Source organism: Mesocricetus auratus, unplaced genomic scaffold (genome assembly GCF_017639785.1).
Source record: "Mesocricetus auratus isolate SY011 unplaced genomic scaffold, BCM_Maur_2.0 Super-Scaffold_100011, whole genome shotgun sequence".
Lineage (NCBI taxonomy): Eukaryota > Metazoa > Chordata > Mammalia > Rodentia > Cricetidae > Mesocricetus > Mesocricetus auratus.
This window is the reverse complement of record NW_024429195.1, coordinates 80,720,976-80,737,268: the sequence shown is the minus strand read 5'-3', so window position 1 is coordinate 80,737,268 and position 16,293 is coordinate 80,720,976. Positions and strand designations below refer to the sequence as shown.

Sequence of the window (16,293 nt, the reverse complement as noted above, 5' to 3'; positions counted from 1 at the left end):
TGCCTCGCCCAGCTGGCAGGATGTCAAACAGGATCTGTGATCACCAGAGCAGGCATGGGACCCGGATAATAATTGCTGAAGCGTGCCAGGGTCTTTTATGTGGCAATACCAGGACACCTAGTCCTTGGCAACTACCCTTGCCCCCAGTTGTGTCTATGATTACCATAGTAGTCATGGGACCCAGATAATAATTGCTGAAGTGTGCCGGGGTCTTTCATAAAGTAATACCAGGAAACTTAGTCCGTGGGAACTACCCCTGCCCCCAAGATGAGCCAATGAAATGCCTGTTACTTATGTAACCATTAAAACTCTATAAATATTGCACTCCCTGCAAGCCCGGGATGCTCTGCACCCGAGTTGCAGTTGCATCCGCAGGCGCCTATGTACTCAATAAATCACCTCTTGCATTTGCAGCCAGTGGTCTGGCCCCGGTTCTTGGGCAGAGGGTTCCGTTCAGTGCCCGGCGCTTTGATGCCGAGGTCTTTCAGTGCTTACTGTTCAAGACAGTTGAGAAAATGAGATAAAACACACTGGAAGCCTTCCACGGATGGTTTTTATGATTAGTCGGGAACTAGCTTAGGTGTCAAATTCTTCCAGGAAACATCTCACTATTGCAGCTCACAGTTTAAGAGTCACGATTGTGCCCCAACTATTTCACATATTCCGGCTGTTCTCCCTAATTTACCTCCTACTCAGTGGTCACCATGGGGTAGTTTGGAAATTCCTGGGGCCCAGCGCTTCTCAGGCAGGTCTGGGGCAGCTGCTGTTTATTGGCTGTTATGCTACGAAGCACGGAACGAGTGCAGTTACACAGGTGAGCTGAGCAGGAGCCTGGCCACAGTCCAGAGGACCTCTCTGGAGGCACCGAAAAGAAAAATTTCACCCAAAGGGAACTGAATGTGCTTCATACTTACTAGAATCTTCAGGGGCGGGTTCTTGCAGACGGTTTTAGACCATGCAGGTTTGGATGGGCTTCAGGACCGTCTCAGGCAGGCACCTGTGACCCAGGAGATACCTGCGGAAGCCACGGAGTGAGGTCACCTTCCGGAGGCTGGGACTGAAAGACCCCGGCCCAGCACAGACGGCTGAGGCCTATGGAAAATTCCTTTCCCCCACAGCTCAGCCGAATAGTCATTTTTTTGATCAGAAGGGAGCTCAGCTCAAGGTCTTTACAGCTGAATAGTCACTACTATCTCTGTCCAGGCAGGACACAGGTGTCTGCTATCTGCATAGCGTCTGCATAGCCAGCCCAGCAAGATTGGGCAGGCACAGAGACCTATTGTTCCTCAGATAGGGCCAAGGCCGAGACTTGAGTTCTGAGAGAAACCTCAATAGCCCTCATTCTGAGCCCCGGCCTCATTTATATTGTCCAATCAGGGTCCTGTAACTAGGCTTCTTGCTTCTGTACTCCGCTTTTTGCTATAAAAGGACCCCTGAGTCCCCAGCTCGGGGCGCTCAGCCCCCCCAAGACTGAGACGCCCGGGTACCCGTGTGTAAATAAAGCCTCTTGCTGTTGCATCCAAGCTCGTGGTTTCGTTGCTCCTTGGGTTTGGGTCTCCCTCCCGTGAAAGTCCCCCGTTTGGGGTCTTTCAGGACCAGGGCAGCGGAGCATAGTGAGAATGCCATCAGTGCAACCATAAGCGAGGGCCGCCACCGAAAGCAAGGGGAAGGTGGCGCGGAGTCCTGCGGGCGGCGGCAGGGTCGGAACGAATCATCCATTCCATGTGGCCTCAAGTAGCACTGGCCGGCCACCCCCACGCCTCGCGGGGTCAGGAAGTGACCGCAGCAGACCGGGCACAGAGCCCCACCTCGTTTCTCCAAGGCTTCGCCCCTGACTCCGCCTCTGACTCCACCCCACCCCATTTCCCCAGGCCCACCCCTGACCGGGCCTCTGACCAGCCCAGACGTCCGTCCCCCCGCCCCGCTCTGTCTCCCCAGGCCCTGTCCCCGTCTCTGCCTCTGACTCAATCAAGGACGGTCCCACTCAGTTCCTATTGACCTGGTTCCTCACTCAGCCCAGCCGGGCCGGCCCCTGACCCAGCCTAGGCCCCGCCCACCCGCCGCTCCAAGCCCAGCCCCTTACCGCGCCTCCCACCTCCGTCTAGACCCCGCCCGCGTCTCCAGGCCCCGCCCAGACCCCGCCCCCCGAGGCTGGCTCCGGGGCCGCGCCACCACTCGCTCAGACGCAGGAACCGCGGGCTCGCGTCCCGGAGCCTCCCGGCGCTGGCCGTCCGCGCCTCGGGCAGCTCGGAGGCGGCATGGCCACGGTGGCCGCGGCGGCCCGCGGGGCCGGGGCGAGGGCGGCGGCGGGGCTGCGGGGCGGTGGCGGGGCTGCGGTTCGGGGACGGCCGCGCGCCGGCTGCGCTCGGCCCCTGTGCACCGCCCCGGCCGCCGTGGACATGAAGCGCTACCTGTGGGCGCGCTACCACGAGGCGAAGAGGAGCACGGACGGTGAGTGCGCGCCCCAGCCTGCGCCGCCCACTCGGGGACCCTCGGGCCCCCGCACCCTACCTCGGCGTGCGGCTCCCGCGGAGAAGGCGAGTCCAAAACTTCGCAACTCTAGCTTCGCTTCCCCCTGCCGGGGAAGCAGTTTCGTACCTGGGGATTGTTCAGCCAGGAGCGCGCATCGGAAGTGCTCTGGGCCGCCGCGAGGGTTCCCAGGGCGCCGGTCGGAAGACGTTCCCCCAAACACCGTTAGGTGTTGTCATCCACCCTGGCAATGCCGGTGGCAGCCCAGCCAGCTGCCGCGCCGTCCTAGACAGGCTCCGGCGCAGGCTGCTGGGTCAGGAGGCTGAGCCGGTTTCCTTTGTGCAGGTTGGAGTAGGGTGGAATGTTCTGTTCTAAGTGGGCGTGGGGGTCTGGTTATCCACCGCCCCCTGCGAGGGGGAGAGGAGTACTTGTAGTCTAGAGAAAAGAATGAGCTCGGCGCGGGCAGGAATGGAGAGAGAAACCAGACTGTTACTAGTGTCAGGCATTGATATTGTCCCTGAATCTCCCATAGCCCCCCGGGGAGGGGATCGTGCCCATTATGTAGACGGCAAAGGCGAGACTCCAGTGCAAGGAAGGGGCCTGACCAAAGCCTGGTTTTGGACCAGGCTACCATTGTCCCGTCTGTTGCTTTGCGCTTCTTCCCAGCTGCGGGCCATCTGGAACCTGGAGTAAACGGGCAGTGAGCCGTAGACACCGAAGCTATCAGAGGAGACTCGGGATTTAATAGTGATTTTTTTGGGGGGAGGCGGTTGGCAAGGATAGCACGGGGGGTGTTGGTGAGGATACTGTTTGTAGGGTTCTAAAGATTCGTTTACATCTTTTGGCCAGAGGTTAGTTCAAGAGAAACAAAACCCACTTGTAATAATTTCCACAGCACATTTGGAGTGGTCAGCGATGTAGACTTCTATGGAACAGGGACTTACTGGTTTTGGTTTTCCTTCGCCAAGAGTTGGGGTTCGAAGCTGTTTTGTGGTGTGGTAGAAAGAAGAACTGCTTTGAAGAGGTTAGGATTTACAGATCCTAGAGATAGAAGAAATAGAGAAGATTATTTAGGTCAACGTTTTTGTCTAGGCACATTCTTTGAGATGAGTCGTGTAGCCCAGGCTGCCTTAAGTCACTGGTCTCCTTCATTACCTTCTGGTGGGAACCACCATTCCTGGCCCGTTTGCTCCTTTCTCCCGTCTCCCGCCCTTCGTTTCTCCTCTTTTTGGATGCTCAGCAGATGGTAGCCTCTGCAGGGAGTGGAGAAAGTGATTTAGTACCACTCCTTCCCCATCCCCCACTTAAGGTAGTGCTATGGCCTTGAACAAGTTACCTAATCTCTCAGCTCTAGTTTCTCTTTGTAAAATGAAGACACCAGCTAAATAATGTCTTCAGTGTTACAGATGTGTAGGTACTTCAGGTACACGTGTGCGGGTCCCCCCTCTACAGGTACACGTGTGCGGGTCCCCTCACTACAGGTACATGTGTGCAGGTCCCCTCTCTACAGGTACAGGTGTGCAGGTCCCCTCTCTACAGGTACAGGTGTGCGGGTCCCCTCTCACCTTCTCTACCCTTCTCCAGTGGATGTCTGTGACCTCTCTGAGCACGTGTGAAGTACCCAGCAGCTGGTGTTGTAGGTGTTGATTCTCAGGTGAGTCTGGGCTGTGGGCTTCAGTGTATCACCTGCCTGCCTGTGCTGAGCTAGACCAGCCTTGAGGTGGAGTCTGGTGGGTGGGTGGGGGGTAAGTGACAGCCACTGACAGCAGGGCAGACTGGACTGACTGGGGATGCAGGAGTCCCTCCCCCTCCTCAGCTATCCCCTCAGGATATAGCAGTTTTGCTTTCCCACTTCCTGATTCTGACAAGAGAGTTTTATTCTCTGATCACTTGATCCCTTTCATTAATCCAAACAGCTTCTTCAGGTACAATCACTTCAAATGCCTGCCAGGCAGGGGCTGTGGCTTTAGGCTTTGTTTTAATGCATTCTTTCTTAGTCTTTTCGTTCCTTTGTAATTGAGATTTATTAAAAAAAACACAAAAAACATTTTCAGGTCAATTTTGAATGTATGGAGAACCCTGTAGTTTCTTTTTTAAAAAATTTTCCCTTTTAAATTTAAATTAGAAACAAGGTTGCTTCACATGTCAATCCCAGATCCCTCTCTTTTTCCCTCCCCTCCTTCCCTGCCCTCCCCCAACCCTCCCCAATACCATCCCCAGGGAGGGTGAGCCCCTCCATGGGGTTTGTCCGTAGTCTGTCATTTCATCCAGGGCAGGGCCTAGACTCTCCCCCAAGAGTCCAGGGTGAGAGTGCATCTCTCATTGTTGGATGGGCACCCAAAGTCCATTTGTATACCCGGGATAAATACTGATCTACTACCCAAGGCTCAATAGATTACCTAGGCCTCCTCACTGACACCCACATTCGGGGGTCTTGATCAGTCCCATGCTGGATTCCCAGCCATCAGTCTGGGATTCAAGAGCTAACCCTTGTCAGGTCATCTGTTTCTGGGGGTTAAACCAGCCCAGTCTTAACCCCTTTGGTCATCAGTCCTCCCTCTCTGTCACTGGATTCCTTGAGTTCAGCTCAGTGCTTAGCCGTGGGAGTCTGCCTCTGCCTCCATCAGCCATTGAATGAAGGTTCTGTTTCCCAGACTCTCTGGCCATGGGATTGTAGGCTGGCACTCTCCAGATCTATGTCTAAAATCCATATATGAGAGAGTACATGCCATGTTTCTCTTTTTGTGACTAGGTTACCTCACTCAGGATGGTTTCTTCTAGTGCCATCCATTTGCCTGCAAATTTCAGGATTCCATTGTTTTTTTCTGCTGAGTAGTACTCCATTGTGTAAATGTACCACATTTTCTCTATCCACTCTTCGGTTGAGGGGCGTCTAGGAAACCTGTAGTTTCTATAAAGCCTACTGCTATTTTCCATTCTGAGCCCCTTTCTTCCCTTCTCCTTCCTTTCTTTTTTCTATACCCAATGTCCCTTTTCTTTCCTAGGATCCTATCCAGGATTGCATACTACATTTAGTTGTTTCTTTAGGCTCTGTTGACTTACACAATTTACCAGGCTTTCTTGTTTTTCTGTGACAGTGACAGTTTTCAGGACTGGTCATATTCCAAAGCATCCCGTTGAATTTATTCCCAGTTTTTATTTTAGCTGGAGACTTTGAATCTGGTGTAGCTTTCTTTGTCCATTTGGGTACTGACCATCCTACCTCTGTACTGTTTTAGCATCCCATCTGGAAGTCAGCTCAAAAAATTCTTTGCATCTTTAGGACATGAAATGTCACATCGCAAACTCTGGCAAGGTTGTAGATGCTGGAGGGGAAATGGTCTTCAGCAGTACGCAGAGGGGCAGCTTTGCCCCTGGAGACACTTTGTTAAGTGTAGAGACCATTTTATTTCTCTCACTCTTTAAGTCTAGAGACCATTTTTATTTCTCTCACTCTTTGTTAAGTCTAGAGACCATTTTATTTCTCTCACTCTTTGTTAAGTCTAGAGACCATTTTATTTCTCTCACTCTTTGTTAAGTCTAGAGACCATTTTATTTCTCTCACTCTTTGTTAAGTCTAGAGACCATTTTATTTCTCTCACTGGGGTAGGGGCAGTGCTGCTGGCCTGTAGTGGGCCCAGACCAGTACAGTATTTTCATAGTAAAGAGCTATATGGCTTCTTAAAGAGTTACTTGGGGAACTGGGCTGGTTGGCATACGCCCCTTGGCAAGGCCCTAGTGGAAGAAGAAAAGCTGGCAGCAAAGCTGGGGGTTACTGTGCAGTGTTAGAAGCTTTATTCAGAGACTCGGAAAGCTGTACTCACAGTTCTGGGGTGAAAGAATTGATAATCCATCAGAAATTAGGTATTTGTGGGGACTGGGGAGGCAGTCCAGTTGAGAGCTTCTTGCAAGCATGGGGACCTGAGTTCTGATCCTCAGAACCCACAAAAGCTGGGCATCGTGATTCTGCCAGCTAGTAGGAGAGGCAGACAGGAGGGTGCCAGGGCTTGTTGACCAGACAGGTGTGCTAAAAAGAAACCAAACAAACAAAAAACAAAAGCCCCAGAGAGCTCCAGGTTCAGTGAGACACCCTGTGCGAAGGCAGTAAGGCAGAGTGATAGAGCAGAGCACGTGACATCCTCCTCAGACCTCTGCACATGTGCACATGGGTCACACACCCACACACATGCACACAGACATATGCCATACACACATGCATGTGCACACACAATTTAGGTACTTAGAAGGGACTATTGATGCAAGCAGAACACACAAAATAAACATAAGACACAAAGATAATCCTCACCATATATAAGGTGCTACACAGTAATGGCACACATACATTCCTCAAGGAGGTTAAAGAGATGCTCTTGGATAATTTACAAGACTAACATCTTGTTAATTTAGACTAACGTCCTTTGAGGGATACAGCTGTTGAAATGGAGAGAAAAAAATATACACACAAAATATTTTACAGCTGGTCTTTTCAGTACTGGCTTTAGAAGCATACTGCCTTTTTTAAAAAGGCATGAGTTTCCAAGAAAAAGAATGTCGATATTTTGCTTCCTAAATAAATTGGATCTTGAAGCTCCATTTTTGCATTCATAGCTCTATTTTGAGGGTTCTGCACTTCGAATTTCCAATAATTTGTTTATTAAGAATGCATGTTACCAATATTGGATGATGCTCCATTGTCCAACGCAGATAGGAATTGCAGACTATGGAGTCAGGAGCACTCTGTCGTTAAATAAATAGGCATATTTGCCCTATTAAATTACACTTGGCAATTGTACATGTACAGGCCATTTTGTGTGTGAGCTCATTGGTTTCCTGGATCATCTCACCCTACGTCCCAATGCTGGTTTGGTTTTGTGCTATTCTGAACATGTAAAAGGACTCGCACCATGGATGAGAGCTGCTGGCAGAGACTGTTAGCTAGATTGAGTTTATACCAAGCTGAGCTGTGGTTGTTGGATCCCACCCTAGGCTTTGTTCATGTTGTGGAAGCATTCTGCCAAGTGGAATACATTTCTAGCCCAGGATGTCTGCAGACTAGCTTCTCACATGATCGGTGCCACCAAGGTGGAGAAGTACTAATCTGTGTTTTGTTAGCCTTGGCTGTCCTAGAACTCAATCTGTAGACCAGGCTGGCCTCGAACTCACAGAGATCTCCCTTCCTTTCCTCTGTGGTATTGGTATTGAAGGCATGCACCCCTACCACCTGAATGTAATTTTTTTTAAATCTAAGTCTTCAAAGACTGTTAATAGAATTACCATTTAATCTCCCTTAACATTTTGTCTTCTTCTCTATACTTCTCAGGATGCATTCCTTAGTGACAGAAACAAATTCACTCCAGATTTTTTTTCTTGATCTCTTGTAGCCTAGGCTGGCCTCAAACTCTCTGTGGAGCCAAGAATGACCTTTGAACTCCTGATTTTCCTGTCTCTTAAGTGCTTGAGATTAATTTTATGCATGCGAGGCAAGCACTCTCAACTGAGTCACATTCCAAACCCTAACTGCATGTAGATCATTTAGCTGCTCTCCGCAGTCATTTCAGAGAACCTTACCCTTCTGCAGCAACGCCAGGCTACAATGTATCACTAGGTGGAAGAGATGGTTTAGCAGTTACAGAGCTTGCTATACAAGAATGAGGATAGGAGTTTGGATCCCCGAAAGGCAGGTGTGTAGGAAGACGCTTACAATGCCAGGAAAATGAAGATGGGATTCTTAGAGCTATATAGCATAAGCTGGTCTCAAACTCATGATCCTCCTGCCTTAACCTCCTAAGTGTTGGGATTACAGGCCTTTCCCATCTCATCAGTCTCAGATTACAGATAGATGTTAATTAAAGATGGTTTTTAAACACAGTAAAGCTGTAGATTACATGTCTGCCTGTGAGGCTGAAGTCAAGAGTGATGTAACCAAAGTGAGGGGAGGTGCTGGTTAGGGGTGAGGCTGGAGGGAGGGGGTGAGGCTGGAGAGCAGGGGAGGTTAGGGGCAGGGTGAAGCTGGGAAGCACAGGATAGGGATGAGGTTGGAGAACATGGGAGGGCAGGGTGAGGCTGGAGAGCACAGGGGTGAGGCTGGAGAGCATGGGGGTTGAGTGGACTTTTATTTCCTAGCTGGACATAGGATGTGGGTGTTTTTCTCCTGTTTGTCCCTTGTTGGCATTCTCAAGTTCCACAATACCTTCTTTAGGAGTGGTCCTTTGCTATGTGGATGTTGTTGGCAGTCTCTGGTTATAGAAGTCATAGTAATAGGGAAAGGGCTTGAGGGACAAACATCCTACATGGTCACTTTAACACTTTGAGGGGAGACTCCTTCCCAGCAGCAAGTGGGGAGGACATACATAGACAGTCTTGGGCCCTCTGTTGATAGCCCCATTTCCTGGCCATTGGTGACTGCTTGCCTTTAAGGCTGCTAACTTTTGAATGGCTGTGTCACAAAGCCATTCTGGCTGTGTAAATGCGAAGATAACAGTGTTCAGATGTTATCCCTGTGACTGTGACTGGCATTTGGTCTAGTTTGTCCATTTCTCTGCTCTAGTGACTGCAGGGTCTGTGCGCTCCCCTGCTTCCCAGTGAAGTGCCTGGCCGTGGGTGAGCATCTTGTGCTGGAGAAATGCCTTCGGAGGCCAATACTGGCTAGCTCGTGCACGGTCAGCCAGATCCTCACTGTCCTTCCTGAACTGACTGTGGATACTGGGGAGAGAGGAGGGAGGAAGGGAGACCTTTCTGAAAGATTTATAATCCCTCAAATGTTAAAAGCATGTGTTTAGTTGCTTGAGGATCTGTTTCTCCCAGTGTGTTCCTTACACCAGCCAGTGTCAGGAAGGCTGTGGTCATATGTTAAGTCATGGGCAGGTGGGTGTGGGGGGGGGTAGCTGGTTGGAGACTCGGTTTTATAGGGAGACTTTCTAGTTATCGAGTTGGCTCTTCACTTGAGGTAACTTTTTTTTAACTCTATCGTTATTGTGTGTGTGTGTGTGTGTGCCATCTCATGCGTGTGGAGGTCAAAGGTTGACTTTTGGGAGTTGGTTCTCTCCTTCCGAAACCTTTATGTGGGTTCTGGGTGCAACAAGTGCCCCTACCTGGTGAGCCTGCTCATCTTTTTTTTTTTTTTGGTTTTACGAGACAGGGTTTCTCTGTATTGTTTTGGAGGCTGTCGGTCCAGCCTGGCCTCGAACTCACAGAGATCCGCCTGCCTCTGCCTCCCGAGTGCTGGGATTAAAGGCGTGCGCCACCACGCCCGGCTGAGCCTGCTCATCGTTTAAGTGTACTGTGGTTTTGAGTAACTTTTTGCTTTCAGAACTTTTTGCAAACATAAAATTCCTTCAGAGAAAAATTTTTCAGGGTTAGTATGTAATTGGCATGTTTGAGGCCTTGGGTTGAGTACCTTGTGCCATAAAACAAAAACAAAAACCAAACCTATAAAACTTCTTTAAAGATCCTGGAAACTTTGTTTACATGGAATTGTACTTGTAGGTGTATTGAAATTAAAATGGAGAGATTTAAAAAAAATGTATCTAGTGATTTGTTTAATGTGACAATAAATTGCTGCCTGTTAACATAAATGACTTACTTTATTTTTTAATTTTTGGTTTTTCCAGACAGGGTTTCTCTTTGTACCCATGGCTGTCCTGAAACTCTGTAGGCCAGGCTGATCTAGAAGGCAGATATCCTCTTGCCTCTGCCTCCTGAGTGTTGGGATTAAAGGCGTGCACCACCACCACTTGGCATGGCTTCTTTTTATAGAAAATGATACTCCAAAATAAGAAAGTTTAGGATATCAGCATGGTTTCATAGTTTTGCAAGTTTCTGTGATATGCAGATTAGTACAAGGGTTCTGGTGTCTCTGGTTGATTCTGCATTTAGTCTATTGTAGTACAGACGTCACACAGCCTCTGGGAAATGCCACCATATGCCGAGGGTGCAGAGAGTGAAGGTGGCAGCCAGCCTGTGTGTTTGGCGCTTGTCCTGGAATCATAGACTGCGCCTTGCAGGGTGTACATTTGCAGGGTCTCACAGCTCTGGAGCAGGTCCCTGCGCTAAAGCCAAGGCGGTAGCAAGGCTGCCTCCTCTTCTGGCCTATGTATTTCTGCCCTTCCAGCTTCCAGAAGTTTCTGGTGTTCTTCTCCTCCCCTCTCTTTTTGGTTTTTCGAGACAGGGTTTCTTTGTGTAGTTCTGGAACTCCCTTTGTAGATAGACCAGGCTGGTCTCAAACTCAGAGATCCGCCTGCCTCTGCCTCCTGAGTGCTGGATCAAAGGCGTGCGCCACCACTGCCCGGGAGGTTCTGGTGTTCTTTGTCTTGTGGCCTGGACTCCTGCCTGGCTGCCATTTACACATACAAGGATCCTGCACTTACATTAGGGCCACCTGGGGAGCCAAGCAGGCTCTCTGTAGGCTTGAGGTGCAGCCCTATCCCTGAGTGGTTTGCTATCTTGACTCTGGCCCTGCTGCTATATCTTGGTTGCTTTTGGGTCCTTTGCAGATTGGGAATTTTCCTCATGGAATTTCCATCTTAACTGAGATTGTAACTTCGAGGTCCCTCAGTGTGTGGCTTAGGAAAGGCACTGATGTTCTGTCCTTTTCTGTCTCCTCTGTACCTAGTGACAAGTCTGCCGAGTGTTCATCTTTGGGTATATTTGCCTCTGTTTTCTTCTAAGAAACTTTGTTCCTTGAAGCTAAATATCTTTTTCTTGAGCGGTTAAGTTTATTTTTATTAAATGACTTACCTTAAGATTAAGTTGTCATCAAACCATTACATTTAATCTTATTTCAATGCACTTATGTGTGGTTTTATTTCTGGAACTTGAGGAAGTGTGATGGATTTCAACGGAACAGTGGGAATTATAGATATTACAAAGTAATAAGGTACAATTTTAACTTTCAGTGGGAGTTGTATAAATGTCATGCATTAGCAAATTTTTTTAGATGAGTAATTCTATTTGTCATGGGTTGCTTGTCCCTGGAGATGATGCAAAATCCTGGTGGAAAAGCAAAATTTTCTCTTTAGATTAATGGAAGAAATATAAGTGACGTTTGCATTGCTCCCCCACTCCGCACCCCCGAGGGCCAGCTCTCTGTGTCCCCTGTCAGTGTGGCATGTGCTGATTTCCTCCACCAACAATCTGTGTTTTATAACTAACAACTCTTGCTTCATTCCCTGCTGACATATAGGAGGCCTGTAAGTGCTAAAATTCTTGTGAGGTTAGCAAGTAGGAAAACCAGGTTATAAAAAACATGACTTATTGAATGACCTCATTTGTAGAATGTTCCAGAGATGAGTGTAGGAGTCTGACCCCAAAACTCAGTGGGGGCAGAGGGCGGGCGAGCTGCAGCCTCGGGGGTCGAGGGCAGTGCTCCTTGTCTCTTTGGACTTCCATGCTGGCTGTGTAGCTTATTGCATCAAAGCAGAAATATAGAAAGGCTCCTGGCCTGGTTTGCTTGTTTTGAGGCAAGTACCCATGCCAGGAGGTGGGCAGGACCATGAGTCAGGCCTTGCCTTGGATCGGCAACTGCAGCTGCTGGGGCAGTGTCCAGGAAGGAGCTGGAATCTGTGTGCTCCGTCCCCTTAAAGTGTCTTTTCTTATAATAAGGGTTGAGTGCACTAGCAGGGGTAGTGAGAGAAACAACCCACACTCTGCAGTGTGCTGTGTTGGGTGATCTTTGTCTAGTTGTTATCTAACCTAAGTGTGTTAGTTTGAATGTAATTGGCCTCTGTAATCCCAAAGGGAGTGGCACTATTAGAGGAAGTGTGTCACTGTGGGGGTGGGCTTTGAGGTCTCTTTTGCTCCAGTTTTGCTCCGTGTGACACAGAGACCACTTCCTGTTACCTTCTGACCATGTCTGCTTGCACACTGCCATGCTCTCCATCAGGATGATAATGGTCTGAACTTCTGAAGCTGTAAACGAGCCCCCTCAACTAAATGTTTTCCTTTATGAGAGTTGGCTGTGGTTCATGTCTCTTCACAGCAGTAGTAAACCCTAACTAAGACACTAAGTGTTCTCAGGCTACACTGAGATGTAGGCTAGACTGACCTATGGCTTTCAATTGGTGAAATGTATTGAATGCTCCAAAATCTTATAAACCTTGTATTGGTTTGAAAGTGTCCTACCAATGAGCCAGTCTTCTGACTGGCCTAATGTAGTTCAACTATGATATTCTTAACTTACAGCGGAGATAGGATATTATCCTTTTATAAGCCAAGGAACTTCTATCTTAAATCTTTTGATTTACCAATATAGAAATATATTGTGGGCCAGACTTGGTGACTCATGCCTTCAATCCCAGCACTTGGGAGGAAGAGGCAGGTGGATCTCTGTGAGTTTCAGGCTAGCCTGGTCTGTATTAGTGAGTTCTAGATCAGTCAGGGATACATGGAAAGACACCGTCTCAAAAAATTAAAAACAAAAATAAAAAATAAAATCTTAGAAATAATTGTTTACTTTTTGAGACAGGGTTTCTCTGTGTAGCTTTGGAGCCTATCCTGGTACTCTCTCTATAGACCAGGCTGGTCTTGAACTCACAGAGATCTGCCTGCCTCTGCCTCCCAAGTGCTGGGATTAAAGGCACGTGCCACCACCACCCAGCTAATTACCTTTCTGTTGCTGTGATAAAATACCATGGCCAAGGTAACTTAAAGAAAAAAGAAGAGTTTATTTGGCTTAACCTAGGGTTAAAAATCTATCTTAAAGGGGAGGCATGGCAGCAGGAGCAGGAAGCCAAGAGATCGCATCAGCCACAAGCACAGAGTGGAGAGAGGGAGTGGGCGTGGCGTGAATCTTTGGATCTCAAAGCCCACCTCCACTGACACGCTCTCTCCAGCAAGTCCACGACTCCTAACCTCTTCAATTAGTGCCTCCAATTGGGGACTGAGTATTCAGATATATATGCCTCTGGGGGACATTCACATTCAAACCACCGCATATTGCATACCACAAAATATGTGACCTGAGCTATTAATCTTACATTATCCCTATCTGGCACACCCTCCTCCTGGAGATTGGACATAGGACCAGAGCCCTGAAGGAAATATGGTTGCTTGGTTGGGTGACTGTTACTCATGGTGCCTCACACAGAGTGCAGGGGCATATGACTACTGCACATAACAGTGATTTTGCTACTGTTATGGATCATAATGTAGATATCTGATACACAGGCTATCTGAAATGTGACCCCTGTGGAAGGGTCGTTTGACTCTCGAAAGGGGTTGCTACCCACAGGCTGAGAACCACTGCCCTGGACTCTAAAGACAGGAAAATGATGTCTTATTTTTATTTCTTTGCCAAGGATCACCTGCTTATCATAGGCAAACACACAAGTGAACAACACCATAGACCGTGTGCACGCTGCTCGTCAAAGAGTGCATTTGTTAACTGTGCCCAGATGTTTTCAGCTGCTTTTTTTTCTGTTTTTTGGAGACAGTCCTGGCTGTCCTGGAACTCACTCTGTAGACTAGGCTGGCCTTGAGCTCACAGAGATCCTCCTGCCTCTGCCTCCCCAGTGCTGGGATTAAAGGCGTGCGCCGCCACCCAGATTCATTTACTTTTTTTTAAAGAGTAACATGTAAAGAGAAGCCTTCCCGCCAGCCTGGTTCCAGAGCTGCATCAGTCCCAAATAAACACACAGGTGGCTATATTAATTATGAAGCTGTTGGCCTTGCTTGTTTCTTACTGGCTAGCTCTGACTTAAGTATTTACCCCATAATTGTTAATCTAAGTATTTCTCTTACCAGAGAAGTTTCTGGGCTTCTTATCCCTATGGCGGTTACATCTTGACTCTCTGTGTTTCTTCTACCTAGAGTCCTCCTGGACTCCTAGTCCCACCTATCTCGCTTCCCTATTGGCCAACAGTGCTTTATTGACATACACACAGGACTTCCTCAACAGTAGCATTTATTGGTTAGCTGTTTAATTTCTTTTCTGTGGATTTTAAAATTTATTAAGGACATTTCTGTTTTATTTTTATGTCTTCTATGCCCCTATTTTGTAAATCTGTCAATACTTTGCTTTTCAACATATTCTTTGGATTTTTAAACATTCGATACTTGCTATTAAAAATTATTATCTTTTAGTATTTAACATGTTTTTTAAAGCTTTGTTTCACAGAGTGTATGGTTTGCAATATTCTGTGTGAGAAAACCTTCCTCAGCATCCTTACCATGTAGCATACATGGAAAGGCAGACTTTGACACAGACTTACCAGTGTGTGGTGGAGTGACAGACCATAGACCACCTATCCCTCTGTCACGGGTACGGAAGGAAAGTTTAGGATTGGCGAGGTGGGAATACCTTTAATGCAGAACAAAAGTCTAAAAATTGAAGGCAGTGAGAATTTTGAGCAGCTGGCTCTCCTTGGAAATCAGCAATCAAACACGTAATCTGACTTAGGTACAAAAGAAAAGTTTTAAAAGAGAAGCTGAGTTACAGATTCCCAGCACCACAAAGATAAAATGAATTGAGGGGACATTTTATGGGCTTGTGTGGTGGCAACAGTGAATTAAGCACGGCAGGGGGTGATGTCACCGGTGCTGCCCTCTGCTCCTCACCTTGGCCTTTGCTCCTGTGTCTTTATAGCTTCTTGGTGGGGATCCCATGCTCCTTCGGATTTATGTTTTCTTAGACCCAGACTTGGAAGCAAAAACAACAGAACAGTTCTTCCTGGAAATTACTGAACAGACACAGAAATGCACATGCTTGGCAGGGAGAGATTCATGACAGTTGCCAGAGGGATATCCTGTGCCTACTCCGAACTCCTCACTGGCCACTCATGTGCGTTCCCCCTGGAGTCAGGACGGGAACCATTCAGACACCTCACATAAGGTGTGCTCCATGGGGCAAGTTTCTCAGAGTGGGCGGTCCTGGAAGAATGGGAGGCCGTGGTCAGATGTTCTTACAGACATCTCTGTCCAATGCTCTATTTTCATTTGTGCCGAGTCCCTAGGTCAGCCCGCCTCTATCTGTGTGGTTGCTTGGCCTTCCAGCTCCGTGTCTCGAGGCCTCTCGTCTGTCACACATGTCATGTGCTGCATTGGAAGTGATGGGCGCCACTTGTGCCTTCCCAGAACTGGAAGAGAGAGGGAAGAAATTATTGATCCCCCTCCCTCTCCTGCTTGGAAAGAGGGACCAACTGGACAGGATGGGGAAATCACACTGGATGAGCACACCGGAGCCCACGAGCAGCAACCCCAGCAGCCAGGGCCCTCATTTGTCAAACTCAGCTTCCTCCACGTTCCTACCTGGTTCCTGGAGTAATGCCAGGAGAATGTACTTGCTCATTTCTCTCCCTTGCTCTCTCGCTCACTCCATTATATGTGAGTTTGTGTGGGTGTCCAAGACGAGTGTGTGTATGCTTGCACGTGGAGGCCAGAGGTCAGCATCCAGTGTCCTCGCACCTTCAATTTTGAGACAGCGTCTCTCACTGAACCCGGAACACCCTGGTTCAGATAGACGAGCCACGGATTTTAGGAATCCACTTCTCTCTCTGTCTGTACGAAGTGCTGGGGTTTCAAACACCCACACTGTTTCTGCCAGCTTTTTATGAGTGATGGGGGCAGGGGGTGGGGGTGTCAGTCTTCCTGCTTGAGTGGCTGGTGCTGTTACTGACTGAGACATCTCCCTGGTACCCATTTAGTCAACTTTCACAACTCTCTAGGCTGCCTGCCCAATTGCTGGATGACAGTCACCTTGCCTTTTGAATCTGTGGGGAAATCCCTTGATACAACTCAGGCCATGGGTTTCTTCCTGGCGCTCTCCCCACATTTGCTCTGGTACAGTGTTAGCCTTGCCTGACTGCAGGCTTTTAATTAATGGAGAGCCAT

The 16,293-nt window shown here is 48.4% G+C and overlaps 1 protein-coding gene across 2 annotated transcripts in view; it reads left to right on the top strand.

The window, feature by feature from the left end:
* The first annotated feature begins 2,182 nt into the window (after window positions 1–2,182).
* The window catches only part of Nt5dc3 (5'-nucleotidase domain containing 3), a 55,695-nt gene continuing 41,584 nt past the window's right edge, over window positions 2,183–16,293 (top strand). The window contains exon 1 of one of the 2 annotated variants that reach the window (XM_040755140.1): window positions 2,183–2,451. In XM_040755140.1, the coding sequence (XP_040611074.1) occupies window positions 2,259–2,451 (193 nt within the window). In that variant the 5' untranslated portion in view covers window positions 2,183–2,258. The remainder of the gene's footprint in view (window positions 2,452–16,293) is intronic. The other variant, XM_040755139.1, reaches the window with a different exon arrangement.